The sequence below is a fragment of the Sminthopsis crassicaudata genome, chromosome 5, assembly GCF_048593235.1.
Source record: "Sminthopsis crassicaudata isolate SCR6 chromosome 5, ASM4859323v1, whole genome shotgun sequence".
Classification (NCBI taxonomy): Eukaryota; Metazoa; Chordata; class Mammalia; order Dasyuromorphia; family Dasyuridae; genus Sminthopsis; species Sminthopsis crassicaudata.
The window spans coordinates 305,363,633-305,384,817 of NC_133621.1; the positions used below are offsets into that span (position 1 = coordinate 305,363,633).

General features: G+C 50.4%; 1 protein-coding gene across 1 annotated transcript in view; it reads left to right on the forward strand.

Moving 5' to 3' along the window:
- The first annotated feature begins 1,545 nt into the window (after positions 1-1,545).
- The window catches only part of PLXNB2 (plexin B2), a 53,789-nt gene continuing 34,149 nt past the window's right edge, over positions 1,546-21,185 (forward strand). Inside the window, 2 exon segments of the mRNA XM_074271989.1 lie at positions 1,546-1,569; positions 13,395-13,468. Coding sequence (XP_074128090.1) covers positions 1,561-1,569; positions 13,395-13,468 — 83 coding nt within the window. The 5' untranslated portion in view covers positions 1,546-1,560.

A 21,185-nucleotide genomic window follows, 5' to 3' on the forward strand; every position in this document is an offset into this window, starting at 1 on the left:
TGCCACAAACATTTTTACATGTAGGTCCTTTTCCCTCTTTTATGATCTTTTTGAGATATGAACCCAGTAGAGACACTGCTGGGTCAAAGGGTATGCACAGTTTGCTAGCCCTTTGAGCATAGTTCCAAATTGCTCTCCAGAATGGCTGGATGTATTCACAGTTCCACCAATAATGTATCAGTGTCCCAGTTTCCCCACATTTGTCATTATCTTTTCTGTCATCTCAGCCAGTCTGAGAGGTGTGAGATCATCCCTCAGAGCTGGTATCACAGAACCCTGTGAGTATGAGGGCCCTGGAAGTCTGGCATTCTTGTGCCTTCTGTCACCTGAGTACCGGGCATGGGAAGACCAGGGCCTGGAAAAAACAGCAGGAATGGGCAGCTCAGCCTTCAGAGCTCGGGAGGGGCAGCAGGAGCTCTGGAGGCCATCGCTCTGGTGTCCACCCTCAATTATGTGACATACCATCTCTGCCTTCTGTGGTCCTGCCTTTTCCCTGGGTGGAAGCTGAAATGGTGGGTCTAGTCATACATTTGCACCCATGGATGGGTGTGTAGTATGCCCCCCCCAACCCCTACCCAACAGCTCCATTGGCTAAGAGGGAAGGGAGGGAGCCAGATAGTCTGAGCAGCTGGCAAAGGCCCTGCCCCTCCTAGGGCCAGGCTTCCCAGAAAGGGATTCCCCTCCCCAGGTGTGAGAACCAATATCATTGTCAACTGATTGGTGAGCCTGGGACAAGCCCGGGGCTGGATGCCTCGGACTCTCGGCTGGCTGTTCCAAGTGAGAACAGGGAGGCCCCCTCCCCAGAAGCCTCTCAGGCAGGGAAACCTGTCTGTGTGCCTTGACTACGTTCCACTGTCTCCTCCTGCCCACAGCTTGGGGCCTGGCAGCAGCCACCACCCCCTCCACATGCACACACCCAACAGAGCCACAGAGACTCAAGCCTTGCAGGAGAGGAATGGGGCATCCCAGAGAGTGGTGAAGTGACCTTTTAGGCTATGGCCCCTCACTGAACAGATGAGGAAACTGAGGGAGGACTTCCAACTCAAGCTCACCACCTGTTGGAGGAATGGGGCTGGGGCTGCCCTTTCCCTTGGGCAGGGATGGGGAGGGCAGAGCCAGCCCTGTTACAATCTCATCTGGGTTAGATGAGTGGGGGGGGGGGGTCCAGCCAGAAGAGGCTCCTAGGAGGAGGAGGCAGGTGACAAGGCTTGGGTCTTCCCTCCCCCTCCCTCCCAGCCTCTTGAAGATCAGAAGCAGCTCAGCTCCAGCCCCACCCTTAGGGAGCCAGGTACTGACTCACCAGGACTTGACTCCCTGTGGCACCTGGCCCAGGTGGGAAGTCTCCGGAAGACGTCACCCTCTCCCGCCTGGGATTGTGGGGACCATTTCTGTCTGTCCACACCCTGAAAGTCTCTGGCCCCGGGCTCAACCTCACCCCCGGGTGCCAGGTATCAGGGAGCAGGAGGGAGGGAGGGGGAAGAAAGGCACAAAAAGACTTCTGAATCTGATGGCCACAAAGGGCAGCTGGTTAATGGAGATTTCCCAGGAGCCTATCCTCATATGGCCTGGGTGAGTCTGATTGGAGGCTGGAATTTATGGCGCTTCTTGTCCTCCGACCCCAGCCACAGTGAAGGACGTTTCCCCGCCCCTTTCCCCGGGAAGCCTCAGCTCTCCCTTAGGTCTCAGATTCAGGGACTGGCTGCCCCCGGATCGGGCATCTGGAATCCAGGCAGCAGGGTCCTCCCTCATCGATCTGGAAGGAGCGAGGGGCTCCTCAGGACCCAGTATCTTGGGCCAAGAAGAGGGACACAGGATTGGCCCTGACTCATGACCCCAGGATGTCCAGTGGGGGTTACAGCTCCCTCAAAGGAGGTCTAGGAGATGCATTTGTCCCAGGTGACATTAAGCACAAGCACAGGGTGCCAGTCCCAGGCCGGGTCCCAAGGCAGGGGGAGAGCCTCTGAAGAAGGGGAGGGGTGTGCACGACCATGGGCAGAGCTGGCCACATTGGGGGCCTGGGACTTGTTCATGAAGCCGGGCTCCCCCTTCATCCCCCGCCTCTCGCTATGTTTCCAAGAAACCAGTTGCTCTCCCATCTTGTGTTTACTTTTCAATTGATTTTGAAATATGGTCTTGTTTCGGAGGGGCTCCCTCCCTGCTGTCTCTCCCAGGGTGTGCCAGGGAGAGAAGCTGCGCCGAGGGAGCCCCATTCCGCGGGGAGACCCTGCTTCTAACAGCCTGGGCACGTGCCCGCTCCCCGAACGGAGGGGCTGGGAACGCACAGACTTCACGGTTGAGTCTGAGAACGCTTTCTGGGGCTGGCAGGGTCCTCCCGTGCCCATTTCCCGCACTGCCGGGGGCCGAGCCGAAGCCGGTCGGCACTCTGGAGGCCTGACTCACCCTTGGAAGGGCTGGGTGTGGCTGTGCCCGGGCTCTGCCGGGCATGTGTGTGTGAGCTCAGCCTTGAGGCATGTGCATCCTAGGCTGTGGGTGTGGGAGGGCTGGGCAGCGCAGGGGGCAGGGCTGCCCCTGCAGGGAGGTTCGGAGGCAGGGGCCCCTCCGTACTAGGGCAGCCAATGAGACAGGTGGCCAGTTGGGAGAACCAATCCAGGAAAGCTTCCCTGAGCAGGTGTTTCCAGGTATTTCCTTCCTCTAGGGAAGGAAAATGTCTGCCACTGGCTCTCCCTGGAGTTGGAGAAGGAACCGCCTTTCTTTCTTCGAGTTTATATTCCCGGCACAGCATCGGGCCTGGTAGGTAACTCTTGTTGCTGTTCAGTCAGGTCCGACTCTTGGTGACTCCATTTGGGGTTTTCCTGGCAGAGATACCGGAGTGCTTTGCCGTTGCCTTCTCCGGCTCATTTTACAGATGGGGAAACTGAGGCAGAAAAGGTGAAGTGGCTCACCCAGCATCCCACAGCTAATGAGTGTCTGAGGCTGGATTTGAACTCGGGAATCTGAGTCTTTCTCACTCCAGGCTCAGCCCTCCACCCACTGTGCCCCCAGCACATAGTATGTGCCTCTGGCACATAGTAGGCACTTCACAAAGGTTGATTGTTGAGTGAAGAAATGAGAACCTTATAGGACCAGAGAGAGGGATCTCCCTGATCATCCACAGAGTCAAGGTAAGACCAGAACCCAGCTCTGTAATCCTAAGCCATATTTGTTGTAGAGCCTTAGAACCTTTCCGGTCAGCTTCTCAGAAAGGCTTACCGGGGCAGTGGCTGATCTCTGTGGGTACCGGGAGCTGGGAGGGGGCTGAGCAGACAGCATTCAGGGCTCTCAGGCTTCCTCCTGTGTCTCAGCTCTGCCTCCCGGCTGCCCCTGTCCCAGCTGGGCCCTCCCTACACTCCTCGGCTCCTCCTCCTTTCTTCCTCCCTAGATTTCTCCTCTTTTCCTCTCCCTTCCCTTTCTCCTTTTTCTTTCTCTTGCCATCCTTCCCTTTTCCATCCATCCTCCTCTTTCCTTTCTCTTCTCTCCCTCCATTTTCCTTCTTTTTCCTTTTCCCTTCCCTCCCCTCCTCCAGATCCCTGAGGCTCCCGGGAAGTTGGGATGAATCACAGACTGGCAGGGAAAGCTCCCAGAGTCTAATTAGGAAGCCAACCTAGAGCTGTAACGAGTCCCATTCCTTCTCCCCACCGGGGTCCCCGCAGTGGCGGACCCCTCCAGGACCTGCCCGCTCTGGTCTGGGAGGGGAGCAAGGGCAGGGCTGGAAGTCCCAGGAGCCTGGGAGTTGCCACTGATGAGATTACTACCTTTTATTTCTCAAAAACAACCCTGACAATACAGTCTTTGTGTCTGTCTCCCTCATTGATCAGCTTCTCCTACCCCTGCCAGTGGGGTGGGGTGGGGCAGGCTGGGCCTTCTCTGGGACTCATTTTGCTCATCTGGTCTCCAAGGTCCCTGCAGCCCTGATTTCCCATGACTCTGGAGTAGTATCAGCTAAATAAATTGAATTGGATTTCTTGAATTATAGCAGAAGGCGGAGAATCAGGAAGGCTCATCATCCTGTGATCTCCATCACTCCCTAGCTGTGTGAAAAGTCACTTAATGCTATTTTTGCCTCAGTTTCCTCATCTGTAAAATGGGGATCATAACAGCATCTGCCTTCCAGGGTGGATCAAGTGAAATAATTGCCAAGGGCTAAGTCCAGTACTACCACATAGTAGTCACTTTGTAAAAATTAGCTGTTATTGTTATCATTATCCATTCTTTCCAGGAGGAATTGTTGAGCTCCGGTACATTGGGACAGAATAAAGCAGCTCCTGCTCTCAGGAAGCTTTTGGGGGGAAAGAACATGTACCTAAAAATCAAATACAAAACACTGGCGGTGATTTGACAGGCCGGATCAGAATACACTTGCTTTAGGAAGCTGGAGCAGAGCCAAGGAGGAAGAGTAATTCCCTGTGGAAGACCAATGAGATGAGTTTGTCTGGAAGGGCCAAAATCCATAATGAACTTGGCAGGAGGCGGCCACCTTGGGAAGGGCTTTAAAAGCCCAACCTAGGCATTTGCACTTAATCCATAGGCAAGAGGGAGCCACAGCAAGTTCTTGACTGAGTGAGTTCCATGGCCAAATTCACAAGTTAGGTAAGAGGCATTAAGTTAATCTGAGTTAGGAGAGAAGCTGAATCAGTTATAAGACTTGTTAACTGATCAAGGTAGAGAGAGGGCTGAAATGGTCCTGAGAATGTAAGCTTGGGTAAGTGGGAGGGGAGGACCCTTAACAGGAAGAAGGAAATCAGACAAAGGAGGAAAGAGGGGAGAGATGGAGGGTCACCTGGCAGGAGGGCACTTCACAGGCCAGATTTATTAGCTGGGTGACCCGGCTGAATCACTTCTCTCATGATTTCTCATTTACTTTTCCTCTTACTCATTCATCAGTAGTGTGTGCTCTATTCTTTGCTCCTTTTTTTGGACTTGACATCTTTTCATAAAGCTCTTTCCTCAGGTTGTTGTATTCCTCATGTCTTAATTGCACTGTAGTATTCCGTGTCATGAATGCGCCACGGTTGATTCAACCATTCTCTTGTCCAACTGTGAGGCTGCTTGTAGTTTTCCGCAATTGCCTATAATGCTGCTGTCATGAAATCCTTGGAGCAGAGAGCTCTCCCTCTCTTTGCTTGATGAACATTTTGCGTTTTCTGCCCATCAATGGCATTATGGGGGGGCAGAGATTATGACGCTTCATATACTGGTTGATGTATCCTGTTGGAGGACTCCAAAAGAGATTCCCCAAGATTGCAATCTTCTCAGCAGAGAATGAGTGTACCTGTTTTCACCTAGCTCCACCAGCATCGCCTTTCCTTGCTTTTAATTCTTTTTGCCAATTGATGGGTTTTAATTCAGATCTCTTTGATAATTAGGGACAGAGCATTCTTTAGCATTATTAGGATTTAGCATTAAATATCTAATAATAAATAAATAAAATAAATAATTAATAAATATTTAATAATCTTAAATATATTGCATTATTAGGCTGAGCATTCTTTGGCATTATTAGGATTTAGCATTAAATAAATAAAATAAATAAATAATAAATATTTAATCATCTTAGATATTTAGCATTAGGCTGAGCATTATTTAGCATTAAATATCTAATAATAAACAAATAAAATAAGTAAATAATAAATATTTAATAATGTCAAATATCTAGCATTACTAGGCTGAGCATTCTTTAGCATTAAATATCTAATAGTAAATAAATAAAAGAAATAAATAATAAATATTTAATCATCTTAAATATTTAGCATTAGGCTGAGCATTCTTTAGCATTAAATATCTACTAGTAAACAAATAAAATAAGTAAATAATAAATATTTAATAATGTCAAATATTTAGCATTATTAGGCTGAGCATTCTTTAGCATTAAATATCTAATAGTAAATAAATAAAATAAATAAATAATAAATATTTAATCATCTTAAATATTTAGCATTAGGCTGAGCATTCTTTAGTATTATTAGGATTTAGCATTAAATATCTAATAGTAAACAAATAAAATAAATAAATAATAAATATTTAATAATGTCAAATATCTAGCATTACTAGGCTGAGCATTCTTTAGCATTATTAGGATTTAGCATTAAACTCTTATAATAAATAAATAAATAAATAAAATAATAAATATTTAATAATAAATATCTAGCATTATTAGGCTGAGCATTTTTTAGCATTATTAGGATTTAGCATTAAATATCTAATAGTAAATAAATAAAATAATAAATATTTCATAATGTTAAATAGTTAGCATTATTATGAGCATTATTAGGCTGAGCATATTCTTTCAAGGGACTTAGCCATTTGTGCTTCTTTTTTGAAAACTGCCATCCCTTCTCCTTTGAGATCACTCAGATTTCAAGGTGATAATTAAATCACTCAGATTTGAGGGCCTTCTTGCCATGGAACCACTATCTGTATATCTACAGTTTCTTTCTGGACCCTTATTTACAGATCCATCCAATGGATGGACCAAGAGGCCTCTCTAAAGTCCTATTGATGGATGGCATGAGATTTAGTGTTTCTCCAAAAACTTTCCCTGCTCACATGGGATTGATTATAATAACGGTTCACATTTCTATAGGTTGGCACATTTGCAACAATTCTTAGAGCTTCTTAAAGTATAAATGGTTTGTATGGGACTACCTGCCATCTAGAGGAGGGGAAAAGTTGGAACAGAAGGTTTTGCAAGGGGCAGTGTTGAAAAATTGCCCATTCATATGTTTTGTAAATAAAAAGCTATAATAAAAAAAGAAAATAAAAAAAAGTATAAATGGTTATCTTAGGAAGGTATATTTTACAGATGGGGAAACTGAGGCTCAGAAATGTGAGGTGGTGAGTCAGGTGGTAAGCATTTATTAAGTGCCTATTATATGTCAGGAACTGTGTTAGACACCAAGGATACAAAGAACGACCAGACAGCTCCTGCTCTCCAGAGCTTACAGACTAATGAGAGTTCTGTAAAATACTGTTTCTCTATCTTGAGAGGAGAAACAGACAGACAGACAGATACAGAGACAGCAAGAGATAGAGAACAAATTGTAGAGAATCACAGAGAGAAGTCGCTGGGAGTAAGAGAGGCTGGAAAAGTCTTCTTGCAGAAAGTGGAATTTTGGCCAGGACTGGAAGGAAAAAGCCAGGAATTGGAGTTGAAGAGAGTATTTTGGGCATGGGGAAAAGCAGAGAAAATGCCCCAGAATGGAGAGATATAAAAGAAAACATCCTGGAGATTGAAATAGAATAGAAAGGGATTAGGCTGTGAAGGGCTTTGACTCCCAAGGAAAGGATTTTTCCATTTGCTCCTGGAGGTAATAGGGAGCCCACTGGAGTTTATTAATAAGGGGAGGTGAGCGTGGTCAGCCTCCGCTTTAGGAAGATGGCTTTGGTGTCTGAGGGGAGGTAGCCTGGATGGAGCAGCATCTGTTGTGTGCAGAGCCATTGGTGAGGGAAGATGGAAAGTTCAGACTTGGTCCTGACCCTTGATATTTAAAGCCCTCTGGGATCTGACCTCCTGGATGTAGCATTCCATTTCCTATCTCTGCGCCTTTGCCCTGGCTGTAACCTACCCTGGAGTGCCATCCCTTCTGGAGTCCCTCACTGCCTTCCTGGCTGAGCTAGTCTCCCCTCCCCCAAAAATCTCCTCCAGTCCCTTATCTTTTGTCAGGCTCTTTTACCAGTCTTGAGTTCTAAGTTCCTGTTGATCACTTCCCCACCCCCAGAAGAAAGCTTCTCAAGGACAGGAAGACCTTACACAGCATCCTGTCCATAGTGGCCCCTGTCCAGTGATGAATGGTCCTGAATCCCAGCCCTTTCCATCCCTAATAGAAGAGGGATTTCATTCCTACATCAGTTCCTTCCTCAGTTTCCTACTCTGTAAATGGGGATGTTGTACTCAATGGATCCCAAAGTCTCCTCCAGCTCATGAATTGTAGGGGGCCTCTCAGGCCAGAGAGGTGGCTCTGGAGGCTGTTGGGGGCCTGTGGGCCCAGTTCTCGGAGCCTGTGGAGGCTCAGGGGTCCCCTGGGCCTGTGTTGGGAAAACATCGCATCTCCTGCCTCCTGGGAGCCCTGAGTCTCCCTCCCTCTGCTTGTTTTGTTTCTGGGCTGATTTGTTTAATGCTCTCAGCTAATTACTGCTTTTGCATATTCATGGACCAGCCTGCCCTCCCTCCCCTGGCAGCTGCAGGGACTGAGGAGGAGGGGGAATGTCTTGGCAGAACCCAGGCCCCATCCCCCCCTTTCTGGGAAGAATCTTATCGTTCTATCAATCACAGAGCGTTTCCTGAGTCAGCCAGGGGAAGGGGCCTCGGTGGGTGCTCACTGGACCCGTGCCTCTGACTGGCTGGGTGATCTTAGGGGGGCCTGAGACACCCCCCAGGATGCCAGGGATGGGGTTGGGAAAGGGGTCTGGGTGGGGCCTGGCCTCTGCTGGGGAGGAAGGCCTCTAGCAGACCCAATTTTCCAAGGGAATTTCCTTAGGAATAGGGGTTTGACCCTGCTGGACCTTGGGAGTTTTCCACTGTGCTTCAGATTTCTCAACTTGAGGCTGAGTAACATGTGAGCTGGACCCGAGTCTCAGCGGACATGGCCACATGCGGCAGATCCAGTCAGGGAGTCCGGAAGCCCAGTGCCTTTGGCCTGGTGGGAACCAGAGCAGCCCCAGGGATCTGGGGGGGCCTCCCTGGCTGGCTGATGGGGTGGCCCCGCCATAACTCCCAGAGACTGCTCTGGGCCCCCCTATTCTTAGCTGTCCAGGTCATTTCCTCTCTGGCTACTTCTGTTCTCCATTCCTGCCTGAGGGTCTCCTGGACTGCCCTGATGGGAAGCTCCCCGAAGGCAGGGCAGAGTCTCTTTGGTCTCTCTCTTCCTTCCCCTCCTCTTCCTCCTCCATTCAAGTCCATACTAGGGGTTAGAAGTGAAGGATGAGTCAAGTTGTACTACCAACGGGAGAATGGGCCCACCAATGTCCCTAGGCCCGTGGCCAAGGTTAAGTTCATGGCAGAGTGTATAGAATGTTGTACTTCTGGGTTTCCGGCCAGGCTGTGCAGACAGGGACCCTGACTTGGCTGTTATCGCCCTTGCTCCGAACCCGTGGGGAGAATTTGTCCAGGAAGGTCAGGGCCTCTTGGGCGCCATGTTTGAGGAAAGGCATTGGCCATGTTCTTCCTGGGGAGGGAAGGAATAGTGGCTGCCTTCTAAGGGCTGCCTGAGGGAGGAGGCTTGGCTAGGAGCTTGGGGAGCCTAAACAGCAGAGAGGCAGATCGGGAACCAGGTCAGGAGTCTTTCTAACAATGGCCCTTAATACCAAGTCAAGAGTTGTGTGTTATATCCTTACTGTGTACCACGTACTGGGAATAGGAAAGGCTTCCTCAGAAGGTAGTGAGTTCCCTGCCACTGGAGGTCTGCAAGCAGAGGCTGGGGCTTTGTGTTTGTGGACCGGCTGCCTCTGAGGACCTTCCTGACTTTTCCCGGGGGCCTCTGGGTGGATCGCTGAGGATGGGTTAGGGGGCAGGTGTGTGTGTGACAGGGCAGGGTATAAGTGGGGGGCCTGAGTCCTGCTGTCTGTTTCTTGGTCTGGGCCCCTTCCCGAGAGCTGCCGGCCAGGCTTTCTAAGCCCCCAGAGGTGTCGGCCCTCATCATCATCTCTGCTCTTCCTTGGCTTGCTGGGAACCGGATTTGGGGAACCTCTCTCGCGGTTGGGGGACACTCGGCTTCTTGGCATCGCCAGCCTGGAGTGGGGAGGGATGAAGGTGCCTGCTCCCCCCTGGCAGGGTCCCGCCCCCCTTTTCTGGAGGAGCAGCTGGAATCAGGCTGCATCATCCCCCCAAATTGCGCCCGAGGCTGACGGAGCTGTGAAGGAGGGGCTGCTTGGCAGGGGGACCGACTGGCTGCTGAGAACTAGAGCTGAATGAAATATTCCGTTTGTTTGTTTCGCGCCCTGATGGGGACCATCTGCAGTGTGAGTTGGGGGGAGTATTGGGGGGCTCAGGGTCTGTTTGAGGGAGAAGTGCCTCGGTTTGGAGAGGCTTAGGCTCCCTTGAGTGCTTGTTCCACCATTTTTGTTTGCTGCCGGGCCAGGGGCAGAATGGACACATCCCAGAACCTCTAGGAACACACAGGACTTGGTATGGCCTCATTAGAGTAACTCTGGGCCCAGGCAGGGACCTGGGGTGTGTTGGTGCTTGGGAGAAGGCCTCCAGGCCCCGTGGCATGGTCATGGAGCTCCTAGACCTCAGTTCCCTATTCTGTAGAAAGAGGGGCTTGAATGAGGCGACTTTCAGGTCCCCTATGGCTACAAGACTGGGAGCAGAGCTGAGCGAGGAAAGCCCGTGATCTGAGGGGTCCCACGTGGACCCCGACAAGCCCGTGCCACCACGTGCACCTGCAGTGCTGCTGATGTCTCGATTTGAGAGCCCAGGGCATATAAATCCTCAAAGAAGCCAAGGGGAGAAGAGAGAGGGGGCCCTGAGGACGATGAAAGAGCCCCAGAAAAATGGGGCCCAGATTGAGCAGGAACTAAACGGGGCTGCGGGCCAGAGCCAAGGGAAGGGGATGGCCAGGGGCTGATGGGACTCCTTAAGGGAGCAGAAATGGGGCAGCCACGCCAGGCGGAGCCGCCAGGCCGTCGGCCCTGCGCAGGTCACTTCAGCCGAGGGGGGAGCGGGCACAGGAATCCGAGGGGAGAGCCAGAGGCTGAAGCCCCAGCGGCTGAGTGGGAGGCGAGGAAGCCGAGGCGCCTTCTCCACCCGTTTAGCCAAGAGAAGACACAAGTTGGTGAAGGGCAGGGTCGAACCCAGGCTTTATTTAGAAGCGAAATCCGAGCCAAGTATTTCTGCCTCCTCTCCACTGCCTGTTATCATCCCAGCCGCCCCCAGCCATCGTCCCGAGCCTTCTTTGATCCTCCCCCTTTCCCCAGTATTGCTAAAAACAGCCAGAACCGCTCTGTTGTCCTTGGCTGTTGTGACAGCCCGCTCACTCGCTCTCCCACGGCTGCCTGCCTGGTGGTGGCTTCTGTGATTCCTTCAGGGCCGGGCCCGCTGCTCCCTGCCCCCACCAGGCTGTTCCCTCATGGACCGCTCCCCTCCCCCCTTCCTCCTCCCGCACTTGTTTGCGTTTTCTGAATTTTGTCGATGAGCTTCCCATCCCAACTCCCCAGTGGGAGGCTTGGAGGCCGTGGGAGCCTGAGACTTTATTTGGAATCTGTTCCCACTCCATCCCTCCAGTGAAGGAGAGGGTCGTTTTGTCTTGGACCCCCCTCTGGGCTCACCCCAATGCAAGCAAAGATCATTTTTGTCTTGGACCCCCGCTTTGGCCCTCCCTCTGCCCCAAGCTGTACATTTGCCCATCCTGGGCTTGCCCCCATGGAAGGAAAGGATTTTTTTTGGTCTTAGACACCCCCTCCCACTTTGCTCTTCCCTCTGCCCCAAGCTGTACATCCGCCCCCTCTGGGCTCGCCATTCCCATCTCTCCAGAGAAAATCTGTTTCAGGGCCCGGATTTCCCAGTATTTTTGACACGGTCCCAGCTGCTGAGGAGCAACCTCTCCTTTGCAGGCCTTAAAGGCCCTTAGCTGACTACTGGAACCGTCTCCTTGTTCTCCAGAGGAGGGCTGCTTTCCCAGAAACTCGGCTTCTGGTCCAGATGGTGGATAGAAATTCTTTTTGGCCACCGGTAGTCTGATGATCTCCCTGTTTGCTCTGGGGGGGCGGGGGGTGGGTGAGTTTTGGACAGATGGATAGATGGACAGGTAGACCGGGCTGCCCATGGCCCAGGAGGGGCCGGGAGCTGATCCTCCAGCTTTGTCAGACCATATTTGCTGGGAAATGAGGCATAATCACGTCCGTGCTTTGGACAACTCCATCGGCCTGGAAAAAGAAGGCCTTGAGGAGCTGGAGTGGAGGGGGCAGAGGGCAGGGGGCAGGGGACGGGCTGCCGTCCAAGCCAGTGCTCCGGAGGCCTCTCACAGTGTCCTCTCATGCACCGGGCCCTTCTGACCGAGTGCCCATCTATGCCAGGGCAAGCGGGATGTTAACTGAGCTGGACTGATAATAGCGAGATCAGAGCAGAAATAGTGAAGTCCACTCAGCCTCCAGGAACCCTCCGGGACTTTTCAGGACTTTCCAGAGCCTGGGAAGGTTAGGAGGGCGTGAGCTCGGGACACTGGGGGAGCTGGGAGATAGATGGAGGGCAGGGCATTGAAAACATCTGATCAGGAACCACCGCTGGAGAGACGGGAACTGATCTCCGCTTGTAGGGCAACACTAACTGGGGCCACCTCAGCCCACCCTGAGGAGCCGGGCTCCAGCCGCAGCTGCTCCTGCCCCTTCAGCCCAAAAAATCACCCAGACGTCCTGGGAGGGGGTGTTGCCCGGGAACAGCTGCTGCCCCCCACCGGTGCCAGCATCCTGGGCAGTTTCCAGCGACAGCCATGGCAGAGATGCTATCTGGCACCTTCTTGGGCAAAGGGAAGGAACGAGCTGGGTAAGGAGGAGGAGGGAGCTGGATTCCTGCCCATGTGGGAGGAGGCCTGGACTTTCGCCTCCTAATTCTCCCGGCCATCCCATCTGCCCTCCCCCACCTCTCCTTTACCCAGAAGGTTCAATAAAGAGAGCTTCCCACCACCCTAGAGGCCTTAGTCCAGGAGGATGAGAGGGAGGCCAGCCTCAAGAAGTGAGAAGTGAGGTCCTTTGGAGGCTGTGACAGGGAAAAGGCCTCGGCCCCGGAGGGCAGAACTGGCAGCAAGGGGGAAGCCTCAGAGAGGGCTCAGGGTCATGAAGAACTTTTCACAGTGAGAATGAGCAACGTTGGGAGGTAGCGAGCTCCCCATCCAGGGAAGTCTTCACCCACATGTTGGCTGATGATCTGGCGGTGGTGGTCAGGTGTGGGAGGAATGATCCGTCGGCCTCTGATACCCCCATGGTTCTTCTCAGTGAGAATGAGCCACTCGCTACCATAAAGTCACAATATATCATCCTGTCACCAAGTACTGATGGTACCCCCGGCTGATGCTATGGGTAACTGCTGCCCAGCTCTATTAACCACTGCACTCTCCTCCACGCATCCTGTTTCTCCTGGGACCCAAAACACCTGGTTTGGTTCGGGTTGGGGATTATTTGGAGTGCTGAGGATCTAGGATTCACTGAGTGGCAAGGACCCTGACTTCTTCAGTTCCAGCCACCAGGCGTTTGTTCCAAAAGAACCCATTTTTTAATTATTTACGAAGCCATCAGGGAGACAGAATCTGATTCTGTAACCATCTCGGCTACAAGTGGTCATCGCAGGAAGTCACTGAGGGTGGGACAAGGGAACAAGTTCATCTAGCCCCGAACTCCCATGCTTGAAGAGCATTTGAACCTGCCATTCATAGACCTCTCTCTCTCTCTCCCCATTGGTCTTGTAGATAATTGCCAAACCCAGAAGGAGGCAGATCCAGCCCGAGACGGGGGCTCACGACGGAGGCATGAGGCGCAAACCGTAAGTGAGATATTTGAATAAAGGGGGAGAGCTGTCAAGGTCAGGTTGCATTGTGAGCCTGGACACTGGTGGGAGGTGGCAGCTACAATGGGGAGAAGTTGATGGATGCTCTCTGTCATTCTCTGTGACCCTGAACAGATTTTTCCTTTGAGGACTCAGTTTCCTCATCTAGATGGGGCAGGGTAGTTATAGGATCAGGTGCCATCTGGTAAGCCGTCCCTCTCATTTTACAGAGGAGGAAACTGAGGCCCCAATAACCTTGACCCTATTTCATGACATGCTCAAGATCACGCTGGTGTTGAAGCTTAAGAAAATGACCTCCAAGTTGCTCCTGCATCCCCAACTGTTTGACCTCTGGCCTCTAGTCTGCACTAAGTTGTGGGTGAAGGGGTAGCTGAGGGCAGTTCTTAGGTTTTAAGAAATTGGGGTTCGGGGTAGTAAAAGTATATACCGTCTAGACCCGTGTAGACAAACGGACCAGCGTCGGTCCGAATGAGGCATGAGTGGAAGGTGTCGGTGGCAGCAGAACTGGTTCTGAGATGCTCCGGGTGGGTGGGGAGGGACTGTGTGCAAACTGGAGCTATTCGAGGAAGGACAGGATGGCCAGGTGTAGATAGCACACAGGTCAGAGGTCTGGGAAAGAATGAGCAAGTATAGACAGCAAGCATTCTGGGGGGGAATGACCAAATATAGACAGCAGACAGGTCAGAGTTCTGGACCAGAGTGAGCTGGTGTAGGCAGCAGATAGGTGATAGTTCCTAGGACAGAGCGGGTAGGTGTAGACAGTAGAAGAGTAAGAATTTGGGGCAGAGCAGGCAGGTGTAGAGAATGGCCATGGGGAGTTCTGGAGCGCTCAGCCCCAGGAAATGGAGGTTTATTGTGGACAGCTCCTAGCATAGGGCAGAAGGATCAGTGTGGATAAATGCATCTGGAGGAGAAAGGAGAGAATGGGAATAGGAGACAGAGGAAATAGCTCTGGATTGAAATGAGGGCCCTGGGTTCAAATCCAGCTCTGAGCCTTGCTGGCTGTGTAATCCTAAATCCAATCCTTTCTCCCCCAAACCTTAGTTTCCTCATTTGTAAAGAGGCAGTGAGCTACTGCCTAACTGCCTCAGGGCAGCTGTTGTTAGGAGTGTGAAAAATCAAATTGGGCTATTCTTTTTTGGGCTAGATAGAAAGTAGGGTAGGAAGCAGGGGGTCTAGCTCCAGAAGGCCTGTCTTTTGTGCTGCTTCCCAGCTAAGCAACCTTGTGTCAGTCATTTAAAGCACTGTCTCCTTCCCTGTAGAACCAATGTGGTGTCTGTAGCTTCAGGAGGATGTGATAGCTATTTCCAGGTCTCTAAGAGGCTGCCCCTGGGTCGAGGACTGAACCTGGTGCATCTTCAGAGCAACCAGTGGAGGCTTGAGGTCCAGAAAACCTTCCAAATAATAGGAACTGTCCCAAAGTAGAATTGACAACTCCAGAGGGGGTGAGTTCCCTCACTAATAGATGTCAGGAGAAGCTAATTTATATCTACTCTTTGAGAGAGCCCAAGGAAAGATGGTTCTCAGAGTTGGGTCAGAGGAGGTGACCAAACAGGTCCTTTCTAAACTTCCCTCATTAGTCAGGTTGTGAAAGAAAACATAGACAAAAGGAAGTGACCAAACAGGTCCCTTTTAAATTTCCATCATTAGTCAGACTGTGAAAGAAAACACAGACAAAAAAAGCTTCAAGAAAAATAGTTTTAAAAGCCTGCTTCAATCTGTGTTCAGACACCATGAGCTCTTTCTCTTGGGATGGATAGTATCATAAGTCCTTTGGAGCTGTCTTGGATCTTTGTATTGATGAGAGTAGCTAAGTCATCCACAGCCAATCATCGTACAATATTGTTGTTACTGTGTACTTTGCATCAGCTCATGGAAGTCTTTTCAGGTTTTTCTGAGAGCATCATTTCTCATAGGACAATAATATTCCACCAAAATTTATTCAGCCCTTGTCCAATTGTTGGGAATCCTCTCCATTTCCTTTTTTTTTTTTTTTTTTGCCACTAGAAAAGAGCTGCTATCGAGATTTTTGTATCTATAGATCCTTGTCCATTTTGTTTTTTATTTCTTTTAAGATAAAGGCCCAGTAGTGGTATTACTAGGTCAAAGGAAATGCATGGTTTTATAGCTCTTTGAGCATAGTTCCGGGGTGTTCTATAGAATGGTCAAGTCAATTCACAACTCCAACAATTGTGCATTAATGTCTCATTTTCCCCACATCCCCTCCAACATTTGTTATTTTCCTTTTCTGCTCTTTTAGCCAACCTAATAGGTATGAAATAGTACGAGGTGGTATCTCAGAATTGTTTGAATTCACATTTCTCCAATCAATAGTGATTTAGAACATTTTTTCATGTCTAATGATAGCTTTGATTACTTTATCTGAAAACTCTTCATATCTTTTAATCATTTGTCAAATGATGAATGGCTCTTTTTTTTTATAAATTCGACTCAGTTCTCTATATATGTTTGAAAAATGAGGCCTTTATCAGAAAAACTTGCTTCAAATTTTTTTCACATTTATGATTACTAACTGTATTTTCCTCCATTCTATTCTCCTTTCACCCTCTCCCTCCTCAAAAGTGTTTTGCTTCTGACTACCCCTTTCCTCAATCTACCCTCCCTCCTTTTATCTCCTTCCTCTCCTTCTTTCCTGTAAGGTAAGGTAGATTTCTATATTTAAATGAGTGTGTATGTTATTCCCTCTTTGAGTCAATTCTGATGAGGGGTAAGGTCCACTGACTCCCTCTCAACTCCCCCATCTTCTTTCTCCTCCATTTAAAACCTTTTTCTTGCCTCTTTTATGTGACATAGTTTGTCCCATTATACTTTTTCCTTTCTCCTACTTTTCTTCCAGGGCATTCCTCTCTTATCTCCATTTCCCCCCCCTGAGGCAATTGGGGTTAAGTGACTTGCCCAAGGTCACACAGCTAAGAAGTGTTAAGTGTCAGAGACCAAATTTGAACTCAGGTCCTCCTGACTGCAAGGCTGGTGCTCTATACACTGCACCATCTAGCTACCTTCTTATCTCCTAATTTTATTTTTAAAATATTATCCCTTCATATTCAACTCACAACTTTCCCATTTATCTACATATACTTCTTCTGATGCCCTAATAATGAGAAAGTTCTTATGAGTCACAAGTATCTACTTGCCATATAGGATGTAAACAGAAGGCCTGTCTAAGCAACCTTGGGTCAATAATTTAAAGCACTATCTCCTTCCCTATAGAACCAGTTTGTGTCTGTAGCTTCAGGGGGATGTGATAGCTATTTCCAGGTCTCTAAGAGGCTGCCCCAGGGTCGAGGACAGAAGTCCTTTATGAATTGTCATTCCTGGTTACTTTTTTATATTTGAAAGTCAAAATTTTCTATTCAGCTCTGCTCTGATCTTTTCATCAAGGATGCTTGAAAGTCCTTTGTTTCATTGAATATAATTTTTTCCCTTTGAAGGACTATAGACAGTTTTGCTGGGTAGGTGATTCTTGGTTGTAATCCTAACTCCTTTGTACTCTGGAATATCATGTTCCAAGCTCTCTGATCCTTTAATGTAGAAGCTGCTAAATCTTGTGTTATTCTGACTGTGTCTTCATGATACTTGAATTTTTTCTGGATGCTAGCAATATTTTTGTCTTGATCTGCAAGCTCTGGGAGTTTTCATTTTGCCAATCAGGAAGTGATTGGAAGATCCTTTCAATTTCTATTTTAGCCTCCGGTGCTAAACTATCAGGACAGTTTTCCTTGATGATTTCTTGAAAAACGATGTGTAGGCTTTTTTTCTGATGCGGCTTTCAGGCAGTAATAATTTTTTTTCCTACTTTTTTTTTTTTTAGGCTGAGGTTAAGTGACTTGCCCAGGGTCACACAGCTAGGAAGTCTTAAGTGTCGGAGAGCAGATTTGAACTCGGGGTCCTCCTGAATTCAAGGCTGGTGCTCTATCCACTGCGCCACCTAGCTGCCCCAGGCAGTAATAATTTTTAAATTATCTCACCTGAGAGAATACAAGCAAAACAACAATAAAAAGAATGGAAATGCTATGTTGTGATCCATACTCAGTTCCCACAGTCCTTTCTCTTGTTGCAAATGGCTCTCTCAATCACAAGTCCATTGGAACTGGACTGAATCGCCCCATTGTTGAAAAGAGCCAATTCCATCACAGTTGATTGTCACATAATCTTCTTGTTGCCGTGTACAATGTTCTCTTGATTCTACTCACTTCACTCAGCATCAGTTCATTATAAATCTCTCCAGGTCTTTCTGAAGTCATCTTGCTCATTATTTCTTATAGAATAATAATATTCCATAACTTTCATACACCATAACTTATTCAGCTGTTCCACTCAGTTTCCAGTTCCTTGCCACTACAAAAAGGGCTGCCATAAACATTTTTGTACATGTCCCTTTCCCTTTTTTATGATCTCTTTGGGATACAGACCCAGCAGAGACACTGCTAGGTCAAAGGGTATGCAGTTTGACAGCCCTCGGGACATAGTTCCAAATTGCTCTCCGGAATGGTTGTATTCTTTCACAACTCCACCAACAATGTATTAATGTCCCAGTTTTCCCACATCCCTTCCAACATTCATCATTATCTTTTCCTGTCACCTTAGCCAATCTTAGAGGTAGGAAGTAGTATCTCAAAGTTGTCTTAATTTGCATTTCTCTGATCAATAATGAATGACAATTCTTGTTTTTCCTGGAGGCTCCAGATGTAGGATCTTGGACTTTGTTGCTTTCTTCTGAGAATATGTTTGAATCTGTCTTGTCAATATAGTAACTTTCTATAGTCAGAATTATTTTCTGTTGTTTGCTCATTTCCCCAGCCTATTACTTGACCTTTAACTCTTGTTAAAGTGGCTTTGCTTTCAGGGTAGAGGGCACACTGTTCCAAACTTCAGCAGTTTTGTGCAGCTGTTTTAGCGATAATTCTAGAGCTCTGTAAGTTTTCACTTTTTCCAAGGCAGAGGTATTTACTACTCTCCTGGTTTGTGCTCTGCTTTGTGAGCAGTCACAAACATTCTTTTCTGCCCTGGAACTGGAAGGAAGGACCTGCTCCACTGTGGCCACAGACTTTTCTTTGTCTTGGGACTGCCACCCAGGACTGGGATCCAGATCAGATTATAGGCAAAGCAGCAGAGTCCTGCCTCAGAGCTAGCACAGAGACCCTGTAATCTCCTGTTGACAGTTGTTTGATCCCTTACTGCCTGTGTGCTGAGAGCTCTAGAAGCAGCTGCTGATTCCCGGCTCCCAATGTCTGCTTCTGCTTTGCTGGGGCCTGCTCTGCGCAGGTGAAGGCCTGGGCTGGATTGTACTCCACTCTCACCCCTCACCTTTCCAGCCGACCTTCTAAGTTATCTTGGGCTGGGAAATTGTTTCAGTCTTTGGGTGGGTTCTTCCACCCCAGGAATTGTTTTACGATACTATTTAAAGTTGTTCCGAGGGCTTTTGGGGACAGCTCTGGCAAATGGCTGCCTCTTCTCTGCCTCCCTTTCTAAATTTAAATTTCTCATCTGGAGGCCGGGCAAGGAAGATAAGCTGAGATTGCAAAGTCTGGATGGCCTTCCTGGAAGAGGTGAGGGGTATCTGTTTGAGAAGTTACTGGGGGGAGGAGGAGGAGGGGCCTTGGAGGCAAAACTCAGTCTGGAATGAATTTTCCGGCCTTACAGCGGGAAGGAGTCTGGGCAGACGGTCAGGGCTGCCTTCACGGAAACTCACCTCCTGCCCCTTGCCAGGAAGGACAGGCTTCGAAGGAAGCCCCAGATCATGAGCGTGAAGGGGCTCCCCGGAGAGGCTTGCAAAACAGGAAGCGCTTGGAGCCCATTCCAGGAAAGCCTGGCCGGCCCTGGCAGCGAGATGGCCGGCCGTGGCGGCAGAGCAGGGGGGCCCTCGGAGTTCCCAGCAGGAGCCGGGGTCACCTCGCCCACCTAGGAGCCCTTCCGCACAGCGTGCAGGGCTTGGACAAGGGCAGAGCCGCTGTGAGTGCGCCCTGAGGCTCTCCTGGGCCTCTCTGAGCTGGCTGCCATTGAAGTGGGAAGAGAGCTGGTCAGTATAATATAAACCAGGCAGCTGTAGGTGGGGAGCCTTCCTGGGTCTCTTGAACTCTGAACTTTGAGTCAAGCTGAGCCAGGGTGGGGGTGGCCAGGAGCAAAAAACAACCCTGCTTCCTAATCCTGCTTCCTATCAACTGTAGCCCGAGGAGTCTGGGCTCTGAAGTTGGACCAGAGGGCACCTCAGAGCCGGGGGGCTCACGGCGAGGAGCCAGGGCTGGGTAAGCTGAGGGTAGTACCTGGGACTCCTGGAGCTCCCCCCTGGGGTCTTTCCCTGTAGCACACAGCTGGCCTTCTAGAGCCTGGATGGGGCTGGGGGGTGAGGAATGGGGGCCCCAGGGCTTCCCTTCTTACCGTGATGGACTCTTCTCATCTTGTTGGGTGGGGGCAGAGAGAAGTAGCTCAGAGCTGTTGGTTGGCTTGCCCCCCAGGGTACCCGTCCCCCAAGAATGAGCTGACTCAGTACTGTTATTACCAGTGTGGACACAGTGGCTGTTGTTTGTCCTGCCTCCCGGGGCCTCCCTGTCCCCCCTGGGGTCTTGAGGCTGACTGCTCTGGAGTCTCTGGGCTCTACTTGTCATTGTAGCTGTGCTTCCCCCGCTCTCCTAATGCTATCTGGGGGAAGCATCTGGGCTGCCCTACGGTGTGGTGCGTTGTGTATATTGTGTCTATGTCTCCTCGTGTGGCCGCCCGTTGTGTTAATACAAGTCATATTCCTTGAATACTTTGCAGTATGTTAGTACTCCCAATCCACAGATAAAGAAACCGAGGCAGGAGGCAGTGATCTGGGCAGGGTCACACACTGAGTCCCACCCCTTCCCCACAGAGGGCTGGCCAGGCTCACTGTGGGGGCTGGGAGGGGCGCAGGCCCACCTTCAGGTGGCCAGGCCAGCTCTGAGGACCACAGAGGCCGGCTGAGTGATGGAGCCCACGGGGGCTTGCCGGGCTCCCTGGGCCCCCGAGCGCCGCTGAGGCTGCCGCTCTCCCCCCGCCCCCTCCTCCCAGCTGGCCTCAGCCCTGGCCGATTAGATCAGCACAGCGAGCCGGCCTCATCCCGGGAACATTCCAATCATTCCCCCATCAGCACCGGAGCGCAGCCGAGCCAGGCCGAGGGAGGGCCCGAGGGAGGGCCGGCCGCTGGGGAACTTTCCTCCCTCTCGGCCCTTCTGCCCGCCCCGTCCCGGCCTCACACGCTGGCTGGAGACTCCTCTGGCCGCCTGCAGGAAGCTGGGCTCCCGGTTCGGGCCGCAGCGGGCAAGACAGGACGGAGGTGAGAGGGTGAAACAGCCAGGGCTGGGGCTGGGACGCACTCTTCCCCGGGGCCTCCACATTCACTGTCAGAGGCCCACAGCTTCCAGTAAGTAGCTCTGGAAACCCCTGGAAACCAAGGGACACCTCGCAGGGCAGGAAGGAAGGTGGGGAGGCCGCTGGACTTTGAGAACCTACGACCTCCCTCTCTGGCAGCCGGGGCCTGCTCCTTCTGTCAGACCTGGGGGAGGGGGTGCTCCATGCACCTCTCTTGCTGTTTTTCTCTGGGTGCTGTCCCTGATTCCCTCGGAGGGAAGTCAGAGCGGGTCCCTTCTCTGCTCTGGGACTCAGTTTCTTAAAACGAGAGGATTGGACGAGTTGCTCCCTTGAACGAGAGAAT